General features: G+C 38.1%; 2 protein-coding genes and 1 long non-coding RNA gene across 4 annotated transcripts in view; 1 reads left to right on the top strand and 2 right to left on the bottom strand.

Moving 5' to 3' along the window:
- Positions 1-267: 267 nt before the first annotated feature.
- On the bottom strand, positions 268-8,983 carry eif5a2 (eukaryotic translation initiation factor 5A2). Its single transcript, XM_007245118.4, has 5 exons — positions 8,817-8,983; positions 5,221-5,408; positions 4,434-4,538; positions 3,260-3,391; positions 268-2,114 (listed from the first exon to the last, which is right to left on the bottom strand). The coding sequence occupies exons 2-5, from the start codon at positions 5,386-5,388 to the stop codon at positions 2,049-2,051; spliced, it is 471 nt and encodes a 156-aa protein (XP_007245180.1). The 5' UTR covers positions 5,389-5,408; positions 8,817-8,983; the 3' UTR covers positions 268-2,048.
- A 1,142-nt stretch (positions 8,984-10,125) lies between these two features.
- On the bottom strand, positions 10,126-25,669 carry slc2a2 (solute carrier family 2 member 2). Its single transcript, XM_007245119.4, has 11 exons — positions 25,499-25,669; positions 20,870-20,965; positions 19,943-20,148; positions 19,280-19,404; positions 18,663-18,778; positions 17,165-17,327; positions 16,614-16,804; positions 16,393-16,497; positions 14,782-14,883; positions 13,359-13,562; positions 10,126-12,305 (listed from the first exon to the last, which is right to left on the bottom strand). The coding sequence occupies exons 1-11, from the start codon at positions 25,667-25,669 to the stop codon at positions 12,111-12,113; spliced, it is 1,674 nt and encodes a 557-aa protein (XP_007245181.3). The 3' UTR covers positions 10,126-12,110.
- LOC111191897 (uncharacterized) overlaps positions 21,910-27,512 on the top strand; it is a 36,371-nt gene continuing 30,768 nt past the window's right edge. For both annotated transcript variants that reach the window (XR_002649749.2, XR_007425379.1), the window contains exons 1-2: positions 21,910-22,172; positions 25,516-25,743. This is a non-coding gene — a long non-coding RNA (uncharacterized LOC111191897). The remainder of the gene's footprint in view (positions 22,173-25,515; positions 25,744-27,512) is intronic.

The following is a 27,512-nucleotide window of genomic DNA, read 5'->3' on the forward strand; positions in this document are numbered from 1 at the left end:
TATCGATGATATACTTTTTTTGTTTGTTTTTTGAAGATGCACTAGTATATTAATAACACTAAATGTAGGTATTATGATGATGATATACACTCAAGACTCTTTGTCTGACCTCAACAGTTACTAAAAAACCATGGAAAAGCAAATAATGCAATATTCCAACCTGAACAGACTGGAACACCAACAAATCACCAACACATTTCCAAAAAGTAAAATGAAACAACATTAAAAGAACAAGTGATTGGAAAAACATGAAAAGGCTACATGTGGTTTTAGTGGTGCGATTAACGCACAAAGAAGTCTTTACTAGTGTCAAATGATCAAGAATTACAATTATAGACTGTTTGTTCTCAAAAAAATAACACTTTTACTTGGACACAAATGAAGAAAAAAGTAGGAAAAGTCAGGAATTCTGTCAGAATAGAAAGTGCTCAGAAGAAGGAAAGGACTGTTTAGAGAAATCTGACCAAATCTGTAACTTTTAAGTGCGAACTAGATCTAGTAATGACATTGATTTAGAGCAAAGTCAGCCTAAAAGCTCATGCACCAGGTGTGTTTTAGCCTTTAGCAGTGAATTAAATGTATTTATCCCAAAGCTGTAGCTTTCAGCTTACTGAAACGTGGCTTAGGGAAGATTAGAAGAAGTGTAGTGGTCATTCAGATAACCTTGGAGGAGCATTTTTTGTTAAGCTCAAGAAGCCCAAAACTTTGGCCCGAAAGAGAGGAACCTACACACACACACACACATCAGCTACAAGCCGAAGAGTGGGCAAGAACCTTTAGATACTATGCAACAGATTAAGACAATAAATGTGATAGAGAAAAAAAAAAAAAGTTACATTTAGCTGTTATTATTTAAAGGGCCCATATCACAGATTTTTTTTTTTTTTTTGCATTTTTAAGAGCTTGATAAGATATGTAAACACTGATATAGTCCAAAAAAAAAAAAAAATCCTCAGTCCATATACGAAAATACAACCCGTTTTGCATTCACTGTTCTTATGACATCACAAAAGCCAGCACATTCACCTACAGCAGTTTAGGCCCGCCTATTCGGTCATGCATTTAGTATTTAACACTGTTCTGAATGAGACACGATGCAGAGCAGCCAATCGTTTACAGTCGGTCAGTCTTATTAAAGGCACAGTGAGTTTAATTCTAAGGGATTTTGAGAGGGTTTTTACGTGTTAAAAAAAAAAAAAAAAACGTAAGTAAAGTAAATCCGGACTAATGTGGAAGCAAAGCGTGCATGAGAAATACGGGATATGGGCCGTTTAAATGGTCAGTCCGGTAATAAAAGGCCTCGGGTGAAAAGAAGGTAAACTAAAGCCCTTCCAAAGAGCAAGATTTTTAACAGGGTGGTAAACGTGTCAGCCAACCGCTCGCCAGTTCTTAACGGGAGGTAATAATAAGAGTGCATGTCCATAGAAGCCTTTTATGGCTGGGGATTTATACCAGTTTAAGGCAGAAGGGCATTGATGGAAATCACTAAAGGAGGAAGAGGAGAAGGAAATCTTCAATACCTAAACCTAAAACGAACAAAAAGACAAAAAGTACAGCCTACATACAGACCAAACAAAAAACAAAACTTAACCTTAATATAATCTAAACTAAACTTGGGAAAAGGGAAGAGAGGAGCAAATAAGAAGAGGAAAAAAAAAAAAGTAGGACAATTGATGCTTCCATGTACACTAAAACAAAATAACACTAAATAACCAACACACTCTCTTTTACAGGGAATGGAACAAACAGATCTTTATATATAAAAATATATATAACTGACTCAAATCTGTGGAAGGAATGATCGACCATAATTCTGGAATAAAGGAATGAAGATAAAGGGAAGATGTAAGAGGATGGAAGTGTGCGGGGGGGAGGACCTCTGTGATTTAGAAAAATGCCCATCAGCCAGAAGCCTGAGAGAGAGAGAGAGAGAGAAAAAGAGCGTGCGAGAAGGAGAGAGAGAGAGAGAGAGCGAGCGAGAGGGGCGTGGTTAAACAGGTGATTTGAGGTCTTTGGTGATGTTTTCGGAACCACAGCCTGGTCCTGCTTTATTTTGAGGTCATTGCTTTGATGGCCACGGCACACTCCTCTCCCATCGCAGACAGAACCGAGATCTGGAAGAGAAGATCAGAAAGAGTCAGAACTTCAAAATAAAAGCATCACCAGGTCACAATGACTTTTTTTTTTAGTCTTTTGGAAGGCTAGTCTCATTTTTGACTAAGGAATAATATTATGAATATCCACCAGCATTGACTAACACTTAAAAATAAGGTTGAAAGCTTTGATTTTGTCCAGTATTTAAAGGTTCATATGGCTTTTTGGACTATACAGAACATTAAGCGACACTAGTAAGCACCCAAAAAAGTCAAAAAAGTGCTGGATGTTAATCTACACAGATTTATCTCCTGAAAACTGTTCATTTGGGTGAGTAAAGCCCTTCCATTTATTTACAGTAAGCCTAGATTTCCAATATTTTGCCTAAGGGTGAGTTCTCAGTAAAATTTCTCCAGCACTAAGTCTAGGTGCAGCAGCATTAGCATTAGCCGCTAACCAGTGCACTAGCTGGACGTAGCTTTTTAACACGAAGCCTACAGTCAGATATACTCGCCTCTGAATGGTGAAAGAGCTAGCACTGCGGTTAGCGGCTAATGCTAACGCTTAGTTCTGTAGAAACTTCACTAAAAAAACTCCTGTATAATGCTGTACTTCAGCATTGGTAGAATGGTAGACATGCCGCGCTTAAAAGAACTACATAATAAAATAAAAATTAAAAAATTAAAAATAAAATTGATCCTGTATTTTTGCGAGAGTGCAGTTATATTGTGGTGTGGTTTAGGTCTGGCAGACTAGTGTTTTTCTTTGAACTGTATTAGATCATCTCATCTCAGGTCAGTATTACTACTTTTAAATGAGTTACTGAGTTTAACTGAGGGGTTTAATAAAGGAAATAAATGCTAGTGTAGATGCATATTCTCCCGTGAAAAGAGGAAACATGCCATTCAGATGTGTGCGCATGTGTATGTGTCGCTGAGAAAAATTAAATGTGGATAGAAATAGTTTCTAGGTAGCTAGTCTGCACAAAATTACATTCACAATTACAATATATGAAGAAATCAAACTTCACTAGCAGAACAACAGCTGAAGAATGCAAACAATAGGCCTAAAATATGGCTTATTTAAAGCACTTGAAATAACAAAGTCTAAACTGGCTCTTTCACACCCTTACACACATTAATGACCAACACCCTCAGCTCCTTACCAGTATCTCCTCTCCAGCATCAAACTTGCTTTCAATCTCCTTCCCCAGTTCAGAGTCCGGCAGCTTTAGGTCCTCTCGGATCTCCCCGTTATCCTTCATCAGGGACAGGTATCCTTCAGTCACTCCAACCAGCTGAGGAGAAAGAGACACGTTACTGTAGGAGAGCAGTATGTAAACGGATTATGATGTGCTGTTACAGTTGGGAACACCTGATCAGGTGATCAAGGCCAGGTGAATTATGGGAGTTGGAGTGTGGTCTGACGTTGGGTGCAGATGGGTCACGTGTACGCAATAAATACATCATAGAAGGCTAACCACACCATTACCATCTACGATGAACAGCAGTGCAGTGCATGGTAATGATGGTGACCAGCAGTGTCTTGATAGCATTGTCTAATATGGTTTGGGGGTTTAGGGCTGTATGGAGACGTTTTTGGCCATTGGGAAATTTTGTGCTTTTTGAATACAGTTTGGGACACTTGGAGACATGCTTGTCACTCTTTGGTTAATCTTTAATAAACTCAAAATCATCAAAATATCAAAATATATAATCAATAAGATGTTATTCCAGGGGCCCATGTATCTACTTTCACAGGAACCATTAACCACCAGGGTACAGTGCGTTTTAAAAAAACGAAATCTACGATGAACAGAGGGACCCTCAAAATTGCATTTTATGGCCACTGTGAAAAGGGGTCACGGTTTTGCATAAGTTCCTTTTTAAATGTGTTTGTAAAGTATGTAGTCTCTAAAGTCCTTAGTTAACAGGTTTTACATAACAAAAACAAACATATAAAACATGTCAAACAAAATATGGCCACTGGAACACAGTTGTAATTTAACACAGAAGTATAACATATATCAGCAGCACCGGATTATAAGGCGCACTATCAGTAAACGCCCATTTTCTAGTCCCATTAGAAGGGCTCCAAACTAGCTGTAGATTGGTTGCTGCTGGTTTAGTCATAGGTTACACTTGCTCAGGGGTTGGTTTAAATTTTTAGTAGCTAGTATATGTTTTTGTGGTGCAACCCACTTCGATTTCATAATGTTTAAATCTGAAGTCACGTTACAAGTAAGCTACATTTTGACTTACACACAACTGGTAAAACAGACACTTGGTCTCTAAACAAACTAAATAAAAACTAAAAATAAAAAAAGTAGAAAGTCCCACCTGATAGTCCAGCCTCTTGATGTTGGGAACATCCATGTTGTGAGTGGAAGGACAGATATCTTCATTCTTCTTTCCAGTGAAAATATCAATTCCAACCAAGTGCACCTGAAACAGATAAGGACTCTGGTTTACACCTCATCACCTAATGTTCGCCTTTCTAAACGCAATTCACAAACAGTGACCATCATTACAGGTTACAAACATTTTGACAAAACTCTGTACAGATCTGTCATTTAGATTAACTTTAAAAGTGCTCCATGTTCATATTGTGATTCCTAATCATCCTACTTAATTCCCAACGCAAAGCATTCTGGTATACATTACTGTAAAACATTGCACTAACTTTGGACTTGATATAACACAGTGAAGCAACACCAGCAGATAAAAAATCCAATTTAGCATCTCAGAGGCTTTAAATGTTTAAATTATTTGACAACAAGATGCAGAGTAGACTAAGCACTGTAGCTCGATATCAGTTTGGCTTCGATTAGGGAGGGGGTGGAATGGTCTGGGCCACAACCAGAGACCACAATGCCGACGCATCAACATTTTTACCTGAACTGTTGGTTCAGGTGTGGCCAAGCCAGATGATAACTTATGTACTAAAGACATGCACTTACTCAATAATGGGTGTGTCCGAACTGCATACTAGTTACTAATACTAACTAGTGTTGGATTTATATATACCCAATATCATTGTCTAGTAAGCTATTGGGATGCAGCCAATAATTAAGGACCTTTAAGATGATTTACAGTTCAAGAACTCCACTTCTGTCCTCCTCTTTACCTTTGCGTGTCCATGCTTGCCCGTTTTGGAGGTGGACATTTCCACTATTTTACACGGCCTCCCCTTCAGCACCACATGGCCGTTCTTACGCAGGGCGCTGCACTGCATGGGGTAAGTCATAGAAGCTCCAGCATCTCCACTGGTGAAGTCTACATCAGGATCAGACATTTTGGGACAGGAACAGGGTTCTAAAACATAAAGAAACAGATCACAAATTGTGAAAATGACCCCTCTAAACTTACATTGTCCATTTATAAACTGACAGGGTGCAGTCGGGCAGTTAAAGGGTCCACACGAGAGAAACTGATCATTTTATTAAGAACTGATGGAAACCACACAGTAATGTAAACAGTATTTGTGGTGCACCAAAGGTTAATGCATTATATATCCTGCATGACCAGGCTATAATAACTAAAACAGTGGATGATTGTCCTGACTTGATGATGGCTGTGGAGTGTAATGTATGCTTTTGATCTAAAATGCTTTCTAAGCCCAGAACTGAACCCCTGCTGTTTGCTGTGATTTGTATAAGGTGTTTTTACTTTTCGCACTTTCACACTGAGAGTTAGCGGTGCTGGAGGGAGGGGTCAGTGGTGGGATTACAGTAATGGAAAAGTGGACAACTCAGTGTGTATGTAATCATTGTGCTTGTTATACCAGATACTGTGACTTTTTAATAAATCTTTTAATTACAAATAAATCTTTATCACAATACATTTCTTAATTTAGGTCAATGTAATATAAACACCAGAGTTGTATGACCTGTATAAAATCCACTTTCTTTGGTATATGTAATTAGAAATGTAACAACTTCCCTTACTTTCTGTGATCACCACTGCTTTTTCACAAAGGCCTTAACAAAAGTGAGCCACATGATGTTACCCAAAGGCAACAAATACAAAAAACTGAACCTTAAAACAACAAGAATGTAAAAACATAGTAGGAACATAAACAACCAAATATACTTTTTTTAATATAAATATGTTTTTTTTATGACACGTTCGTAAACCTCATTGTACTGGAGATAGATATGCCTTGTAACATTATATTAAAAATAAAATAAATAAATATGGTATAAAATGGTGTAGTAACCAAAAGACGGTTTGTTGTCTGATGGCAATTTCATTCTATAGAGTTAAAATACAGGTTATTAAACTGTTATTTGAGTTACATCAGGATTATGAAAGAGCTGCACATTGGATTTATCAGATGTAGCATTAAATTAGAATTTAGTATCAATATTCAGCTAAAAAAAAAGAAATGTTGTGCTTATGAAGAAAAACATTAATTTGGGATCATTAGAAAAATAAAAGTAGAGATCATGAGATAACAGTACATAATATTAGCTAACCTAGACAGTTATATTTCCACCTCATGGCCTTTCTGCAACCCTATAAGCATTAGAGTTAATACCCTCTAACCAATAATTTAAACTAAAACACAGCTCTAAAGGGTGAAAACTTTTTTTTTTAATACAAAGTTTTACGAAAAAACATCTAAAAGTAAAAAGTTTCAGCTCAGACTTATTTGGGACAACTATCTGGCTGGCAAAGCTAAAGCAAGCAGGAGGCAGCTAAAGCTAACAGGCAGGTAAGCTAACTGCAGTTTCACAGTCATTGTAGCTAGCCTAGCCTCTTTCAGAATGTTAGCTTAGCATAGTTTACCAATATAGCTGGAAGCTAAGCTAACTAGCTCACTTTTTTGTTCAAATAAGATTTAAACCCCACACATACGACTCATAAAAATCATTATTATTATATTAAGATTGCCAATTTTGAGAAAAAAAAAGAAAAAAAAAGTTAGCAGACAAACTGTGGCTAGCTAACTAGCTAGCATAGCCACGTATTTTGTCAGTGTTCTGTCGATTTGTGGTAGCTTGCCAAAACGTGTTCCTTAGTGTCTAGTTAAGTTATAGGTAGCGGTAAATGTATTTAAGCTAAATTAAACTGCAGCTAGGATATTTTAATAAGTTGAACGCAACAAATCAGTGTCGAGAATGCTTCCAGTAGCTATAAACTATAATAAATATAATAATATATTGACTAATGTTAAATAATTAATATAACAAATGTGATGCAAGTTATATATTTAATTTAATTTAATTTTTTATTCATATTTTGAATTGATTAAATGTAATCCAAAATTGTGAAAGGCACCTTCAACTTTTTTTAAATCAAAATTATCACGAAAAACGTGAAAACGTTTGAAAAAAAAAAACTGACTAAGCAGCACATGTGGGTGGATATCACGACTGGACAGAACACCGGCTAAGCTAAAGAGCACACACTAGCTGCCACTAGTTTTCATCCACTGTAGGTTAGCTAAAATTGCTTAGCTTACCAACATAAAAAGCTAAATATCAGCTTATAAACGCCTACTACACTATTCGTTTTCCTATTCTAAGCTAGCTGGCTAGGACATTCAGAACTTTTATTAAAAATCAGAAAACATTGAATAGCTAGCTAGCATAGCCACGTATTTCGTCGGTGGTCTGTAGATATGTGCTAGCTTGCCAAAACGTGTTCCACAGCGTACAGTTAGGTATAGGTAATATATTTTTTTAGCTATATTTATTAAATGTAAATTTATGTATGTGAGTAAAAAAAATCACTTTTTTATTTTCATTCATTTGAACTAAGACAAACATCAAAAAGGCAGTCGATAAAACTTTTTAAATACAGAATTACCACTAAACACACGTGAAAACGTTGAAGATAGCGGCCCTACGCATGCGCAGAATGACTAAGCAGCGCGTATGGCTGGGTAGCACGACTGGACAGAACAGGCATGGCTAAAGATAACATGCTAACTAGCTAACTAATCTAGCTTAGCTTACAAACATAAAAGGGAACTATCAAGTTATAAACGCACACAAACAATCGATTAAGAGCTTTATTCTTTAAAATAAATCAGAGAAAACATGAAATAGCCAGTTAGTTAGCTAATTTAGCTTAGCCACGTAGCTAGCTAGCTAACAAGCTGTTGGCTAGCCATAGCTTAGCCATTTTGCCGGCTAGCTGTGGGCCCGGATACACTGATACAGCAGCTCACCAGTGTTCACTATCTAGTTTATCTATAATAGGATGTGGAACTGTCCCATTAAAGTGTGAACTAAATCCTTTTTCGTACCGAAAATAAGAGTTATTAACTACAAGATGTTGTTTTAATCGCCTAAAATCAATCAAGGTTCGTAAACTGTTGAGGAACAGCTGTTTATTCAGCTAAAGCCATCCATTTATACACTTTCAAAAGAGCTTAACACTTTTTTTCCAGTGTTAAACACAACTTATCAATGAATTAACAGTCTGTGGCGAGGTTTTATAGGCTCTAAACAGCTGTACATAATGTTTGCTAATATTCACAAGGCCCAATATTGCGCTGCCCTGGCTAAAGCTACACAGCGTTTACGTGCAAAGCTGGAGCAGTGCAAACGTGCAAATGCAGCGAGCGGGACCCATTGAAACTTGAGCAATGCAATGTAGCCCAACGCAAAAAGTCCAGTTCACTGCATTCATGCACAAACTGGATAATATCTGAACAAGCACATTGCGGCGCACTAAATAGCAGAAAAAAGCACGAGCCCGGTCGGTTCTTACCTTCTAACCAGAGAGAAAGACTGCAGCTACTGCTGGGCACACGCACGCGCTCGGCTCGCACTGCACAGGAAAGGGGCAGCACGAGAACTCCAGCTGCTCACAACCTAAAGCCTCACAGGCCACACCAGCACGAGGCCACACACTCACTCACTCACTGTGCGCGCGCGCGTGTGCGTTTGCACCATTGGAATGCACTATATTTGATTGCAGTAAAATAATATAACGTTATATTTTTTAATCTCTACATTTCAATACTTGCCGCACATAAAATTACAACCTGTAAAATATGAGGGCATATGACGATACAGTATATACAACACACACAGGAACATAAACGAATGTATAATATGTAATAAAACTAAATAAATAAGTAGAACTCGAAAATTAGAGCTATTTTTGCAACCTAAAATTATTTAACTACCTCAATAAAATGTGGAATACCATAAAATAGAGATTATACACATACACAAGCCATCTGCCATTAAAATGTGGAATAAAATAAAAATAAAATAGAGATTATACACATACACAAACTACTCCTATCAAAAATTTAAAATTAAATGAAATAAAATAAAATTAAATAGAGGCTATACACATACACGAAAAACTCCCATTAAAATGTAAAATAAATTAGTTTAGAAAATTAGCATGGTCTTATATTGGTCTAATATAATGTTCAAATTTTCTAGCTTAGTTAACCTGTAAGCCAAATTCATCAACAATAAAAAAATCACTTAAAACAGATCATTTTGTGTGTAATACATCTATGTAATATATATGAGTTTCATATTTTGAACTGAATTACTGAATTACTGAAATAAAATAATAATTTTTTTATAAAAAATAAACTAGCACTAGTATATTTGTGTATTTCTATACTTCTTTATACAGATTGTCTGGATAAAACTGAAAGGAAAAAAACATTTTTCATAGTTTATGTTTCTGTTTTATGATGAATCAACAATAATACGTCTCATTTTATGTACAAGATACTGATACCAGTTGATAATGCATTATACCGTATTCTGTGCATCCAAATGTAGTAGGATTAATATCGCTTTTCCAATTAAGGTCCTGTCCATGTTTTAGGCTCATTCTGGACCAGCTAATGTAACGTAAACAATAAACAGACATGTGCAAACTTACTGTCCTTACAGCTTTGCTGGCATGATATTATTTTAGAGCCATGTTATACCACCACTAATTTCCTATTTAGAATTTTTTTTTAATCTGATATCTGAGTTTGAGTGAAACACGCAGCCTAAGACTACAGGGTATTAAATATTGAAGACACAGAACCACAAAGGAGTTGTTTTTAGTCTTTAATTTTAATTTTAGGATGAAAACGCTTCACATTCTTAATTCACAAATTTATATTTTTCTTATTTTCTTCTAAAAACACATACACAAAAAGACATGAACAAACACACAACCTGCAACTTAACACACAGAAATGGGCCTAAAAGCCTCAGTAAGAAATACTGGCGACTGTAATTCCCTCGTTAGTCTTGCATAGATGTAAACAGTAATCTCAGCCCGAGCTCCACAGCTCGGCAGTCTGTGAACCGGGGCAGAATTGAGGTTTTGCTTTGCGTATATAAACTCAGGAGACTTAAGGAATACTCCAGCTAAATATTAAAGTACTGATGCAGCAGGCAGCTTGCTATCGGCTGCTGGAGCCCTGAGAGAGCATAATTGGCCTTGCTCTCTCTGGGAGGGTAGATGGTAAACCTCTTATCTCTCATTACTCCTAGGGTGATGTGGATCAGTACAAGGCGTCTGTGAGCTGATGTATCGAAACCGAGAATCTGTGCTTTTCCCCGGTTGCGCTGTGATGCTACTCAGCAATGCTACATCAGCAACTGTTTGAAAAGAGGCGGTGCCTGACTTCACTTCTTTGTGTTGTGGCATCACCTGTGATGGGAGATATACCGCTGAGTAGCGGCTGAATTAGGAAAAAATGATAAACATTTAAAATAAAAATATTTCAGCTGGAGTATTCCTACTGTGATAGTTTAGTTTGGTAAAATGAAAAGCTTATTTACCCAGTTTTACCTCATTTACCCCAATCAGTCAATCAGCCAAGACATGTCTTGTGCCTGAAGTTTCACATACCACTGTATTTTGCATCCAATGACTGTATATAAACATGGACGCTATGGTTCCAGTTCCATCCGTTCTATCGAAATAAAACCAAAAATATCCAATATCTAAGCAATCTTGTGTCTCAGACCACCTTTATTGAGCCAGGCCATCTTCAAAGATCAGAAGCAGAGCAGATTTTGACCCAGTATGTAATGTCCCAACAGTAAAAGTGCAGTTCATGTATTTTATTAACAAACCATTTACATTCCCATCAAGTTGCAGTACCAGAGCTCAGTTCTGTTTACCGCTGAGATGAAGCGAAAATACTGTAAATATGAGGAGATCGCTGACCTAGAGTACAAATACCAGGGCCAGGGCAATTAACTTCACTAGCGTTAGCTAACTGATCAACAACTAATTAAAGTTAGATCACATTGGACATTTTATAAATTATAAAAAATCCTAAGAACAAGGAAAGTCATAGAGAGTGTTGCAGATTTAATATGAACAACAGCACACTGATCATCACATGATCAATAATAATAGTACCATTGGTTGACTAGCTAGTTATGCATCTGACAGCTCAACTACAACTCAACAACACTGCTCCATGTAACGCAGAAAAAAATAATTGTTGGACTTTTTGGGCTACACATTATACTGCAACCAGCCAGCAGGGGCACTAGACCTTTGGTGGATTCACCTTTGAGAGACATTGAGATAATTTTGTGCTGTCTATGCTTTTCTACAGTCATTGTCAGGCAGCAATTAAAGGCTTGGATACACCAGCATTTAGCTGTTGAGTAGTGGAACTGTGTTCTGTGTAATGATAGTGTTCTGTCCAGGTCTATAATATAAGTTGGGGAGTTGGGGATGGGATCGGGTGATGATCATCATTCAGCATCTTGGGCTCACTAATATTGCTGTGGCTGAATGCAGTCAAATCCTCACAGCAATGCTTTAAAATCTGGTCTTCAAAGTCTTCTCTGGACATTAGATACATTTACACCAAACAAGAGCATGATGAATTCATTTTAATACCCTTGAATTCAGAAGAAACAGTGAATGTCTCCATACTTTTGTTAAGTCAGTCTGCAGAATGTCTTGGCTGATCGACTACATTCGGGGAAGTATGTAGTATGTAGTACTTTTGCTGAACTATCACTTAGTAAGAGGGCAGTAACAGGCTATGTTCCACCGTTAGCTCGCTCAGGCCTCCGTGGCTCCTTTCAGCTGCTCCAGTTCAGCCTCTACTATGGGCTGCGGGGCTCGTTTGCGCTGGAACAGTGCTGATATCTCCTCAAACGTTTTCCCCTCCGTCTCAGGAACTCGGAGAGCAGTAAACAGGGTGAAGAGGAAGAGCAGCACCACAAAGATTATAAAGACGTACTGCCCGCAGTATTTCTGCAGAGAAAAGGTAGAGTCAGACACCATGGACATAGAAGGTGGTTTATACATTTGCACATGTTATGATATGATTTACACTCATAATACTAGAATAAAATGTCATGGTAATCTGTGTGGGTTTAACATCCGAATTTGCCCACTGCCATTCCCCAGTCCCACTTCCACACCCGGGTTGCCAGGCATACAACACAAAAGCACAAAGAGTGTTGCAGCCATGGAAAAAATGGCTATTTCTCTTGTGACCAAGTAATCATTGAGCTTCAGTAAGGTTTGCTAACCAAAGCTAGGTCATTTGTAACCAACACTTGCATAGCAAGGATGGGCGTTTTAAGTAATTTCAACATTTAATTTTTGCATTGGTTATCAAGACAGCTAGAAATACAGGCAGTTTAAAACTTGCTGCAGGTGATAATAAATGTGTCTTTGCTGCAGGGAATGGGAGCCCATTCCATCATCATTCTTGCAGCTCTTGTCGTGTTAAGTGTAACCCAGCCCATTTCATTCACCACTCTACTTGATTCTTTGACTCAACTTGATTCAGGTTCACTAATGCTCATTGTGGCTCTGTACCACCAGGTTTGCTTAAAATTAGTAACTTAAAATAGTAACTTAAACAGTAACTTAAAAATTAGATTTCTATAAGTATATGGAAAAAAGGGATTATAACTCTAGAAATGGAGGTAGTGTCACAGTAGAATGGTTTTGTTATAGAAATTTTTGCTATTTGCATTTGTGCAACAACTGAATTGGTTATACCCATGGAAATATTCCATTGGTATGTGGATGGATGTTTACAAATCAGCTAATGTAATTATTTCAGATGTAATAATTCCAACATTGTGACATTTTAATTGCATCATTTGAACTTTAAAACCTTTCCATTGTCCTCAGAAGACTCTACGACACTATCTGACCCTATAAACCCTGATCCAAAGATGATAATCTGAAAGCTGGTGCAGACAGACAGCTCCTTTATAACCTTCTTTAATGAATGACTAGATCTGACCTGGCTAGATTTGACACCAACAAGGCAAATCCAACATTTCCTACCTCAATATAAGGGAAGGAGATGCCGATGATGAAGTTGCTGGTCCAGTTGCAGAAGCCGGCTAACGCGATAGCCGCAGGCCGAGGCCCCTGGCTAAAAAGCTCAGCCACGATGAACCATGGAATTGGCCCAGGCCCGATCTCAAAGAAGCACACGAACAGGAAGATGGCCGACATGCTTAGGTAGCTCATCCAGGGGTATGTGGACTGAAGAAGAAACATGAGAGACATTGTTAGACTCAGCTGGAACAGACAATTATAGAACCAACAGATTCTTTAAGACACTCACAGGACATCAAGAAGACATTAACATTAAAGTGTCAATAGGATGATGCGACAATGGAACAACTTGGGACAAATGGGTAGTACAATGGAGTAATAGGGTGAATGGTATTGAGATGATGAGAAGAAGAGTCAATAAAGCAATTGGGCAGAATGGTACTTTGATGAGGGGATGAGGGGAAGATTGGACAGTGGAGGGAAGGGTCAAAGGTATTTGGGCAGTGTGGTGATTTGGATATGGTGTGATGCCATGAAGGGGCAAATGAGCAACTGACCAATGGGAAGAATGGTCAATAATGCGATGGGAATAAGGGTCACAGCAATTGGGCAATGAGGTAATTTGGCAATGGTTTGAAGGAGAAGTAGGGTAATAGTGTGAAGGATCAATGAAGTGAGTAGGGTATGTGGTAGTAGTATAAAGTGGCAAAAGTGGAAGCAGAGGCAAGGGCACAAAGTGCCAATGGTGTGATGGAATAATGGGACAATGGGAAGATTTGGCAAAGAGCTAATGGAGTAAGTAAGGTATAAGGTAATTGTGCGAAGTGGTGATGGCGTAATTGAATGAATGAGAAAGGTGATGAGATGATTGCGAGATGAAGCAGTTGTGTGAAGGAGAGATTCGGCAAAGGGCTGATGGAGTGATGGGGTAATTAGAGTGAGGTTATTGGGAAATAAATGGTGCAAAGGGGTGGTGGGACAATTGGGAAATTATGTAAATGAGAATGGGGCTATGAATCGATTAAGAATGGGTGAAGAGCATATGGGACAAATGGGGTGATGAAAAATGGTTCAATGGGTAAATAGCATAAAGGCCCAGTTGGTGGATGGAACAGTAGGATGATAGGACAACTTGATATAGAGCTGTTGGAGCGATTGGGTGATTAGGCAATTGGCAACTGGCAAATAGGTGATCAGGTGGTGGTGAAATTGGGTGATGGGGAGAGTATGTGATGGATGAATGGCTTAAATTGATGATGGTACAAAAAATGGAAAAAGGAGCAAAGAGTAATGGGTGAATGTGCAAATAACTAAAGTAAGTAAAGATGCAATAGGGTGAAGTGACAAATGGGTGGTGGGGCAAGAATATTTTTTCAGAATATGTGGTAATTTAAATTTCTTTTAAATTTGTTTTCTGTAATGTTACCAGGTGAATAAGCCCAACAGTCATTCCTACTGCACACAGACACATCCCAGCCAGACCAGCCAACATCAGCGTCCGTCTGCCTGCCCGGTCCACCAAGACTACCTGCCACAAAAAGGATGCAAATATCAAAACATCAGTAAGCTGTTTTTTTTTTTTTTTTTTTTTGCAGTAATCATACATCAGTCTACATATATACTGTGTTACACAAAAAATCTGTTTATCTGAGTTTATAAACCATAATTCAGCTGACAACAATTTCCAAAACTCCTTTAGAATCAAACATAGTTGCTGCTGTAATCTGAATGGGCGTGGCTAAATTAACTGATGTAATCTAAATAGGCGGGGCCAACTGAACTGCTGTCGGCTCTGGCCTGGAGATCAGTGAGAGGTGTGTGCCCATTCACTGCCCTTGAACCAGTTCATAATTGGCCAGAGCTGCTGGCAGAAGCTGGCAGTGGTCCATGCGCGGTCAAAGAACAAACAGCACTCACCTACCTCTCTCTACACACTCTTACACAACTCCACACACATGTGGGATTAGCCTGGTTGCCAGGATGTTGATGCAGCATTAGCAAAGTTGGATGAGTCTGGTTGCTGGCATGTTAATGCCACATTTGATGATAGCCACTGATGGGACACCATGCACTGTCTTGTCCTGATTTAGTAACAGTGGAAATGGAAATATAAGCTGTAACCAAGTTTAAGTGGCCACACCGAATAGCAGCCTATGGGGCCCTATTTTAGCTATTTATTTGCAGGATGTCAATTGTGCACTTTGTAGCTGGATTTAGGGCATGTCAGTGTTTTTTAGTATCATGAGGGCAGCTTGAAATGTGCAAAAGGCATGAACTAATTCTCTTAATTAATGATACGTGTTTTGGGCGTAAAGTAAAATAAACCAATCAGTGTTTAGCTTGCCATTCCTTTGCACCAGGTGACTTTGGCATGTTGATATCTTAAGAGTGCAGCGCTTTTGCATACATTTCAGTAGAAAAAACTGACCTGCATGTTCATCACAGTCTTGGGTAAAACTACCAGTAGGTAGACAAGTATTAGAAGGATGGACATATGCAGTAGGCTACATTCACACAACTAGTGAGAGTTTTTGTGGCAGTGTGAACAACACAAAACACACTGAATCTGACATTTTCAATTCTGATTTAGGCCACTTCTATACATGAGCTGTAAAATTAAGTTAGGTGAGGTAAAAGTAGTTGAAATATGAATTTCTCACCAAATCCAATGTATATTTTCAGTGACAAGGACGGAACGAAACTTCAGTTTAAGCCTTTGCTGTTTAGCACATGTGCATCAGTTACGCAGTGTGAACTGTTCACATATGGGTCACATTAAAAAGAAAGTGTGAACAGCTTAAAATATTAATCGGATTTGATGGGGAAAATTTGATTTGGGTCACTTTCACTTGCTGTGTAAACGAAGCCAACATGAATTAAAGTGCAGATCCTTGGCTGGCTCTCTGTCTTCTATCTGTGGTCTATATAACTATGGGTGTCTCCATCCAGATTGGAAAGGAAAGCACTTCTCTGTTGCCCAGCAGCGAGTCCCAGTTCCCCGGCAGCAGTGTTTATCTTTGCATTAGCGTGTTCTCACCGAGACCAGGGTGAATATGGTGTTCACCACCCCCACTCCGATGGTGGCGTAGACTGGCTGTGCCACGCCTGCATTGTGGAAAATGGATGTGGAGTAATAAAAGATCTGGAAATAAAATAAAGGTTATGAACAAATGTTATTGTTGAGGAAAGAAAACTGCGGCCATAAACAAGCGATCAGAGCCAGTTGCTCCATAAAACAGGAGTATAAAAAAATCATACCGCATTGATCCCGGAGAACTGCTGCGACAGGTGCATCATCAGAGCCACGAAGAGCTGCTGGCGGTACGCCGTGGAGCGCACCAGCCGGGGGATGGACACGTGCGCCTCCTTCATGGCCTCCTCCTTCTCCTTCTGCATTTCCACCAGGTCTTTGGTGGTGTCGTAATCTGCTCCTTTTAGGCGCTTTAAACCTGCCGAGACATAGGAGATGTGAGACACAGGACTCTGGGGGTTACTGTCTTGTATGAACCTCAGTAGACATCAACACTACCTAAAACAATAAATCCCATGGATCTGCTCAGGTTTTAGATTGAAGCAGTTCCTGCTGTGAACTACTTATCCTCATATATTAATTTGTTACATATGTGAAGTGAAGTACACATAAAACCTCCAGGTGGCAGCACTCAGCAGCATCAATACGGCAGAAAATCTAGAAGAAAGGCTGTTGAATGAGGCATAAGGCAGGTGGTTGTAATGTTTTGGTTTATCTGAGTGTACAGCTGAAAGGACAACGCACTGTGTGGGGTTGAGTGATAAGCATGATATCATACTTTTGCAGGCCTCCTCCTTCTTGCCCAGTCTGATGTAGAGGTAGCGTGGGCTCTCTGGACAGAGGGGCAGCAGGACACTTTGCAGAACTGCGATTGATCCAGACAGACCCAACAATAAATGCCACATGTCATTATTTCCCAGTAGGAAGTCCAGGCCCAGCACCTACAGCAAACACAGATATAGACCATATATTACCATTTTAAGAACCTGTAGCTAATTATAATCCTTACCCTCACCCTGCCCCTAACTCTGATATCCGCTGGCTGCCAGCAGAGGGCAACATGTGAGGCACTGTCTCCCTGGGCATCATCAGGGTTAATCAGATACACACTCGTGTTGGTTGAGTGTATTGAAGGCTGTGGTTATTGCTTGCCTCTTATACCTTTGTTGAGGGATGACAGTCAAGTCAAGCCACAGCAAGTAAAGTCACAATAAGCCAAACCATGCCAACTCAAGTCACAAACAGCTTAGAAAAGTCCCATCAAGCCAAGCCAAGTTACAAAAAAGCCAAGCCAAGTCACAACAGGCCAAGCCAAGTCAAGTCAAAATAAACCAAACCTTGCCAAGTGAAGTCACAACATGCTGATCCAGATCAAGTTACAATAAGTCAAGCCATGCCAAACCAAGTCACAACAAGCCTTTTCCTGGGTTGGAGCTATGCAATTTAGGAGTCTCCTCTATCAGACCGGTGGGGGTAATGTGATGATGCTCAGACAGTAGTAGCATACCAATCCCTAGGCTGCATTAAAGGTGCATTTCTTGCTTGGCTGGCTTTTCCAAACTGAAGTATCCTTTGAATACAGTTGGCATTCAAAGTCATTTTAAGGACGCAACTGATGTATCCTTCCCACAATTTACCATCTATGACCAACGCATTAAAGGTGCATTACTTGCTTGGCTGGCTTTTCCAAACTGAAGTATCCTTTGAATATAGTTGGCATTCAAAGTCATTTTAAGGACGCAACTGATGTATCCTTCCCACAATTTACCATCTATGACCAAGAGAAAAAAATAAAAACTGGGCAAAAATAGTGACTGCAGAATTTGTTTTAAATGTTTTAAAAGATTAATAAATAAATTCTGCGAAGAAAAAAAATCACATGTGGTTCATGCAGCATGTCTGGCTTTGCGGTGATTATGCGTTTTCACCGCAAAGCTAGACTGTTCCATATGTGTGACCAACAGGCTACTGATAGTCCTACTGTGGACCTACCCCTTACCTTAGCTTTAGCCTAGACTTTGAAATGCAGTTTGTGTGTTTTAGATCTGTTATCTGTTCATCGATTCAAAGGGGAATTCAGCGTGAAGAATGACCAAATCGTTCCGCAGTAGGTTAGATAAGACACACCTTCACAGATGCGGCACCGCTGCCCTGTCAGAGATTAACCTGCATTCCTGCATTTTGCAAATCTTTACTACGCACTCGTCTAATCAGTGCTCTCCACACACAGACTTTGAACTCGGGTCCGAAAAGCATCCTGCAGATTCTGAACTCACCTGACTGATAAGGATCCCGGTAACGATGGCGAGCTGGTGTAGCGTTCCCAGAGCCCCTCTGTACTTCAGTGGGGCAATCTCCCCTATGTACATCGGGACCAGCCCTGACGACAGGCCTAAGCACAAAATAATACAATTTATAATAATAATTATAATAATAATATATAAATATAGTGATATCAGTACTGTTGTTAAGCACTTGTTTGGTGTCTCATATGTTTTGGTGTTGTATATGTTGTTCCAAGCTTGCTATGCTGTTGCTAGGTAATTGTTATGGTTTCCCATGTGATTGCTATTCATGCTAGGTGACTTCTATGCTGTTCCAAGTGGTTGCTATATTGTGCTAGGTGGTCACATTGCATATATGTGCAGCTGATACACTGTTCCCTGTGGTAATGGTGTCCCAAGTGGCTGCTATGCTGTTGATTGACAGTTGTAATGCTGTCCCAGGTGGTTGCTGTGCTGTTGCAAGTAGTTGCTATGCTGTTGGTAGACAATTATGGCATCTTATGTGGTCACTATGCATTTGCAATTGCAATGTTGTTCCAAATAGTTGCTCTCATGTTTGTGGTTGTTGCTATGTGGTTGCTATGTGTTTGACACAGTGTTTATCTTACCACAGTAGAAACCCATGATTGCCCGTCCAGCTATGACCATGATGTGAGGACTGCCCATCTTAGCCAAACCCATCAGCAGACTGGCCACTACAGCCAGGATGTTCAACACCAGCATCCCTTTAATCCTGAGAGAGATAATACACACAATAATGATTCACATTCGTTCATTCACACTTTACAATAATGATTCACATTTATTCACTGACTCTTAATAATGATTTATATTCAATCACTCTCTCTTCACAATAATGATTCACATTTGTTCATTCACACAAATAATGATTTACTCTTAATAATAATGATTCACATTCGTTCGTTCACTCTTAATAATGATTCAGTCTCATTTACTGATTCTTAGTAATAACTCACTTCCACTCACTTTTTTCACTCACAGTATCAGTTTTATCATTCACCCATTATTAATATTAACTTACACTGACTATAATAATTCCCCTTTATTCCATTTTTTTTAATAATAATTCATTAATTAATTCAATCATTTATTCATTAATTTATTTCTAATAATTATTTACTTTCATTTCTTTGTTCATAATAATGATTTACCTTTAGGCACTTACAGTATCTTTAATAATAATTCCCATTATTCATCCCTCCCCACCCACAGACACTAAGCCCCGCCTCCTAAGGAGCAAACTACTTAACCTTCCTCGGATGTCTGCAACGAAGCCCACCAGGAAGGAGGAGATGATCCCACCCACGGGAAACATGGCCACAGATAAGGACCAGTACATGGTCAGTGATGGGTGGGCGAAGTCAGAGCTGGGTTCAGCAGTCGTGATGTTAAATTCTTCATCAGACTCGAGTTCAGAGTAAAGTCCGAGAGAGCGAGCGTAGTGACCCTGAATGACCTGGAACACAAAACAGAACCTCTATCAACATCAACACAAAACAGTATGGTACTGGTTTAGCATCATGCTAATTGGTTGATTGCATGGACACCAAGGTTCTGTTCCCTTCTATTCTGTAGAAATGAAGTCAAAAATGTCCACCATGTTGTCAAATTTACATCCAGGGTGCTTTTGAAACCGGTGACCAGTGACTGTCTCAGGCTGCCCTCATTGAGCCTAAAATGCAGCATAAAAGTTTTCATGTATTTTATTACCAAACCATTAACATTTTTTTATCAAGTTGCAGTACTGGTGCTCAGCTCTGTATACTCTGTTTATCGCTGAGATTAACTAAAGCTACTACAGTCTTAACCCAAAATTTAACCCATGATGTAATATAAGAAAAATAGTGTTTTAAATACTGGACTATTTGGATAATTCTCTAAATGTGATGAGAGTGCTAACTGAGACCAAGTACGAATATTATAGCATGTGTGGCTAAGTACACTAGCATTAGCTAACAACTTACATCAAATTACATTGGCCATTCTACACTAACATCAGACTTATAAAAAAAAATTAACAACAGACAGTCATTGGGTGGGTATAAAGAGTATAAGTTAATTGTAAGGACTGTGATGTAACAGTTTTGGGGTTTTATATATTCCTGGGGTGTAGTCAGTGATTTCAGGTTGGAAATTTAAGAGTGATGCTGTGTGGGTAAGGCTGTGTGACCTCTGACCTCTTGGGGGGCATTGATGACCCCTAAGTTGTAGCCGTACTGCAGGGATCCAAGAGCAGCCGCAAACACAGCCAGGGCCAGAGTACCTGTCAGCTGCTGCAGGACAGAAACACACACACACACACACACACACACACACACACACACACACACACACACACACACAAAGAGGATCAATACACCACCAATCATAAACATTGATGATCCATTGTTGATCTCCTTATTCACTGTATATATTTCTCTGTCTGTCTGTTCTCCTTCTGTCTGTATATTAGTATGTGTATCTTTCTATATATCAAACTATGACAGTGCTACAACTGCTGCCACTACTACTATTACTACAACTAATAATACTAGTACACTACTACCACTGCTACTACTACCACAAGTACTACTATTACTATTACTAGTATCAGTACTACCAGCACAAATACTATTACTATTACCACTACTACAAATAATTCTATTACAACTGCTACTAAAACCACTAGTACTACTACTATCACTACAACTACTAGTACTGCTATTACTAGTATTACAACAATAACTGTTACTACTAATACCAATATTCCAACCAAAACTACTACTACTACTATAACTCCCACTAATACTATTCCTACTTCTACGACTGCTGTTACTACAATTACTACTAATATTTCTACTACTATTACAACTACTACCACTACAATTACTACTACTATTTCTAATGCTGCTACTACTACTATTAGTAGTATTACTATTACTATTACTACTGCTACCACAATTACTACTACTGTTCATGCTACTATTATGTAACCAAAACAAATAAATAAGTAATTAAATGTTAAAATAGTTCAATCAAATGAAACCATCATAAATAAGAAAATAGATGAATTCATAAAAAATAATTAATTCATATATTGGGAAAGAATTGAGATTAAAACATGTATTCATTTCAAATAATGACAGAAAAAGGGTTTATTTTTATTTTATTACTTTATTAAAACAGTGTACACTCTGATTCTTTGTTTCTGATTGGCTCACAAGCTTCCATAGAGAACGTGAGCCAATGAAATTGCACGATACATGCACGTGCAGTGAGTGATGACGCGGTTCGCGGCACCTTTCACCCACGTAAACGACGCAGGCGCGCGCGGTTCGGATGTCTCAGGCATAATCTGCAATAAAACAAAGAAAACGTTAATAAAAGTTCACTAAAACGCTTCAAAATACTCTTAATAAGCAGAATTACTCACCTAAGGCCGAATATGAAGTTTCTACGCCGTTAAAACCGTGAAAACAGGCTGTGAATTCCCCCGCACAGGTGAGCAACAAGTACAACCCGGTGCTATGATAGCTAATTAGCTAAAATGCTAACCGCTGTGTGGAAAGCCCATTAATTTTGCATTGGGTATAAGCCATTCTCTAGCGATCTAAAATGCTTGTGTTTTGGGTTAATTTGAGGTATTCTACTGTTAGGAAAGTGGTTATACATGTTAATGATGAGTTATGTTCGTGTTTATGTCGTGTTTTAAGGGTTTTGTTGGTTATTTCTGTCGCTAAATGTGGAACATTCTAGGCGCAGTGTAGCCACGAGCTGCAATCTCGTGTTAACAAATTCCTACAGTGCTAACCGAGAATGTTTGAGTCATGTAAATCTCATGTAAATACATTTAATGCTCCTTAATGGCGAAAAAAAAAGAAAATAAGTTAAATAAATAATAATTTAAACCAAGTAATAGGTAGGCGTATGCCATATCGTATCGTACGGAATAATATCGGCAACATTTTTAAATACAGTGAACCATATTATACTCTGCAACATCAGACCCCCCAAATTATCACATCAGGGTACTAATTTTTTGCTGTTTTAGCAAAAGAAAAAATCACTTTTCATTTTTCATTACATAACTACTAGAAACAGATTATATCTGTCCAGTATCATTGTTTTTACTTTAATCCTGGATATATGGAGATATTTGGAGTACATTATTAGTATCATGACATTTTGGATTATTGACCTCTGTTAGAATTCTGAAATCTGATACAATTCTTATATTTTTTAATATCTCAGTTAGGGGGGTGCTGTATTGTCGTATGCAATACTAAGAAAAATATTTCAATTCTGTTGCAGTTGTGTATACTTGAAATATATATTTTTTAATAAAGTGTTTTGTCATATCCTCTGAAAACAGTCATTGAAGTCAGATGTGAATCATATCAACCGGGCCGAGACCAGTCTGTGGAGGGGGTCTCGGTCCGGTCCCAAACAAACTCTAGAGTGGTGCTTGTGGTGAGAACGTGATATGGTCTCGATCCAATATCAAATATTATTCTTTTATTTAAGATAAACTGTAAACTGATAAAGTGCAGTTTAATCTGAGATATTAGCCAAATAACACTAATTATCACAACTATGAACAACCGCTGTCTTTGCTGCTCCATGCTGTGTACACGCGCAGTCTGTGCTGCGTTCACTGCTTGCAGCTGCGAAACTCCAGTCTGTGCTCCATTGAAAAAAATGTTTGAAAGCGCAGCGGCACATTTCCAGCGTTCTGTGTTAAAGCAGTTTCACACTGCACAGATATACGTGCTAGAAACATTGACTCTTCTCATTAGAAGAGACAATCCTCTCACAGAGGAGACAATGTGCTTACGTGGTTAATTGGTGCTCACATGGTCGCTCTATAAGTTAATCTGTACATTTCTGCATGATGTTTTTTTACACAGTTTCCTGATTCAGCTCAGGATGGGTTTGATCATTAGCTAATGAACTTGATTGTGTGTGTGTGAGAGGACTGACAGTCTGTACTCATTAATAACTATGCTCTAACACTGACCTATATCAGGACACCCACCCTTTATGATTGTGCAAGAGGTCAAAATAACTAGGTAAAACTCATTCAGCACTCCTGTCTTACAATCTATTTTATTTTTATAGTTAAAATGACACTTAAATCATACTGTTACATAATACATTCCTTTGCAGGTATTTTTAATCCTCAAGACATTAATACATTCTAGTCAAACAGCAGTATGAATTGTCCATGGCTGATTTGGATATTTATTGATCTCAGTGTGAAGAGCCAGACTGAATAAGTGTAGTAAAGAAAGAGCTGCAGCATTACTCCTGATTACAGGAACTCTGATCAGTGTGATGTCACTGATTTACCTGGATAAAGATACAATCTGATTGGTCGAAAGTTTCAGATATAGATCAGTTACTACAGTTAAAGTCCATTCACTGTCAGAAACAGCTCAGCTCCACATTACACACAACTTTAAATAGAACTTTAAACCGAACTTTAAGCAGAACGTTAGTTAGAACTTTAAGCTGAAATGTATGCAGATCATTAAGAACAACATTAACATAACTTTATATAACTTTCTAAAGCAATTAAAACAGACGTTTAAAGAACTTTATAAAGAGAAGTATAGGTAGAATAGTCTATAGAATTTCAAACAAACTTTGAAGAAAATGCTAAAAACATGAAATCTTCACAAAGAACCTCAGAAATGTAAAAGGAACTTAAAATATTTACCCTAAATTTTGAGCAGAAATTTTAAACAAATAAAGTTTATTAAAGTAGTACAGGTTTTCTAAATATAAACCATAATATATTTAATAAATTGTGTTGAAATTGAAGTAAAACTTTAAAAACAATCTAAATAACTTTAATAGAAAATTTCAATGTACATGTAAAATAATTCAACTTTAAGGAGAAATTTTACATGAATTATGAATATTAAAAGAACTTTAAATAAAAATGTATACTGAACATTAGATAAAACTTTCAGTGCTTTATATAGAAAAGAGAAACTTTTAATAGAACATAATTGTCCATTGTAGACTTAAGAGTTTGATTAGGGTTGTGAATTATATGAATGTTTTGGGCTTTATATATAGTAGGAATCAGGAAGAGAGTATATTTCAATTACACTTCACATTTTAACACTATATATTTAAAACTATCCAACCTTAACTGAAAAATTGCTGAAAAATTATATGAATTATAGTATTATGTATTTCAGCACTATTAAATAAACCATGACTTTCTGACTATAACTTAGAAAAATAAATATTATTTAAAGTATAATATTATACATGAAATTTCAGCACTGTAGAATAAATCATTCCTTTCTAACTAATTTAGAAAGAAATCATATTATTTAAATTATTACATATTTCATCACTAGAAAAAAAAACTTTTAAACTATAACATCAAAAAAATCATATTTATTTTTATATAATTTAGCACTATAGAAAAAACATAATTTTCTAACTATAACCTCATAAAAATATATTATTTATTTTTATATATTTTAGCACAATAAAAACATAACTTTCTGACTTACCTCATACAAAATCACATTATTTAAATTATTATATATTTCAGCACTGTAGAAAAAAAGCATATAACTTAAAAAAAAACATATAACTCTAACCATAACCAGAACTTACATAATATATTATTAAAATTATTATATAATAAATTACTAAATGAATGTCTCATTCTGACCAAGCTGTCTGAAATCACACTGCAGAAACTCAGATAACCCAACTCTTGTATGGTCCCATTTTCTGACCTCAGATCAATAAACAAAATTCTCACACACAGAAGCCAGTATATAATAATGGTGTAATTTTACCTTCTCCATGCCTGCAGGACGGGGCGGTGCGGTGCAGTGTGGAGCTGCTGAGCTGGAGATGACTGGTGCTCTCAGCTTCCCCTGCTCTGTTTTTCCAGTAGCAGGTAAATGATCAATCCGGGCTGGATCATGCCTCGGCCACTCTGAGCCCACGCTGACCGAGCTGCACATTGACCACCTGATAGCCGAGGATCATCCTCACCTCCATAAAGCACCTGCAGAACCAGACCTGCTCACTCACACAGGTGAGTGATGTAATATCTGTCTGCACACCTGGGAAGATCTATAGGAGATAATGTGTGTACCATACAGAGCATCACTTATATTAAATACAGGGGTGATAGCGTTCCGGCGCCGCGCCGGAAATCCGGCGTAGCGTGGCTCTATAAAAAAAAAAATATATATATAAATAAAATAAATAAATAAATAAATAGAGCCGGTTCAGGTATTAAGTCCCGCCTCTCAGTAGAAACAGCCAATCAGCTTGCTGTTTTTTTTTTTTTTTTTTTTTTGCGGAGGAGCGGGGGAAGCCCCTCCCTTGCTGTGAGATTTAGCAGCGGGATCGGACGCAGCAGCTTCAGCTGATTTAAAAACAGATCTGGATATACGGAGATTTTTCTCAAAAAAAGATAACGGTAGGCTAAACACGTAAACTGTGATGATATGTTTCTGATAGCTGGTTAAAAATACACTTCTTGTATCAGCACACAGATTAAACCCACTGTGATTAATAAACTGCAGCTGTGTTAGTGAGTTAGCTTGATAGGGAGTCAAGGTTTTAGAAAATAAATAAACTATATATGTAATGTTCAACTTGCCCTGTACCTGATCAGCTAATCACTATTTCACATATTTCACTGTCGTTATTAGTTTAGGATTACAGGAGAAAATGAATATAGCTAATTAGCTAGAAGCCAGATGTAGTGGATAGTCAGAATTTAGTACAGTACTTTATGTTTGTAGTTTAAAGCAGTTTCTTAACCCTGATCACTGAACTAAAATTGTGTTTTCCACAATTCCACAATCATTTCACCTAGATTTTCACCTGATCTTGATTTTCACCTAGAGTGACAGCTGTCACAGTGAAAATGAAGCGGAGTTATGAAAGTGGTTGTGCTAAACGAAAGAAACGGGCAGAGAGCAAAAGAATCGCAGATGCACTGCCAAAATTCACCTCCTTTTTTACACCTCCTGAACCGATCAGTGTTTTTGGGGCCGATTCCGATCGCCGGTCGTCTTTCACCACGATGGGCCGATCGCCGATACCGATCTTGGGCGGGGCCAAATGCCACATTAATGCCACACAGGTGCCTGGCAAACCTGGCTGGTACAGATTCCCCTAATTACATCCACACCAAAGCAAACACTGGTAATTTACGCTGCTAGTAAATAAACACGAGTGTTACTGACCAAAATAAACGCTTTTTATGAGAGATATAAGTTCTGTGTAAATATTTATAAGACAATACCTGACAAAATCAGTTTTAATGACGTTAAATAAACATCACTGTGACAGCGCTAGTCGCAGTTTCACCGCAGTAAAGGACGAGGAGGTGAATCACTTATCTAACCAGCGTTTACTGATTTCTGCTCCAATAACCCTTTCAATAACCTCCAATAGCCTTTAATAGTCTTCAGTAGCCTTCAACAGTCTAACCTTGCAGCCGTGGTGTGTCCACTAAACTCCGTAGTTATAAACATCATGAGGTTAGCAGCGCGCTAACTGACCTGTTTATAATGTAATCCGAGCAGTGCCTCCGTGACAACTGCTGCTGTTAGCTGCTTTGGCTGAAAGGTGAACTGTAGAGAGCTGTATTATCCGTTTTTAAAACCTTTTCCTACACAGATGAACTTAAAAAAAACGTGTAAAAAAAACGCTCCAGACTGGCTGAGCTGAGCTCTGTAGCCCGTGGCTGGGCTGTAGCTGTGACTGAGTAAAGACAGCGGGGGCTTGTGCTGCTGCAGCTCCGACTAGTGGTTGGATGAGGAACTGCAGCTTCTTGTAAGTGAGCAG

The sequence above is a fragment of the Astyanax mexicanus genome, chromosome 18, assembly GCF_023375975.1.
Source record: "Astyanax mexicanus isolate ESR-SI-001 chromosome 18, AstMex3_surface, whole genome shotgun sequence".
Taxonomy (NCBI): Eukaryota; Metazoa; Chordata; class Actinopteri; order Characiformes; family Acestrorhamphidae; genus Astyanax; species Astyanax mexicanus.

Excerpts from the sequence above, each read along its gene's own strand:
- slc2a2 (XM_007245119.4), bottom strand. The coding sequence starts at position 25,669 with ATGTGCAGCTCGGTCAGCGTGGGCTCAGAGTGGCCGAGGCATGATCCA. Across the intron at positions 17,328-18,662 it reads CCGGGATCCTTATCAGTCAG|GTGCTGGGCCTGGACTTCCT; the intron begins GTGAGTTCAGAA and ends TGTTTGCTGTAG. Across the intron at positions 16,498-16,613 it reads AGTTCTCCGGGATCAATGCG|ATCTTTTATTACTCCACATC; the intron begins GTATGATTTTTT and ends TTTTATTTCCAG.
- eif5a2 (XM_007245118.4), bottom strand. The coding sequence starts at position 5,388 with ATGTCTGATCCTGATGTAGACTTCACCAGTGGAGATGCTGGAGCTTCT. Across the intron at positions 3,392-4,433 it reads TCAAGAGGCTGGACTATCAG|CTGGTTGGAGTGACTGAAGG; the intron begins GTGGGACTTTCT and ends CTTTCTCCTCAG. Across the intron at positions 2,115-3,259 it reads ATGCTGGAGAGGAGATACTG|ATCTCGGTTCTGTCTGCGAT; the intron begins GTAAGGAGCTGA and ends CTTCTCTTCCAG.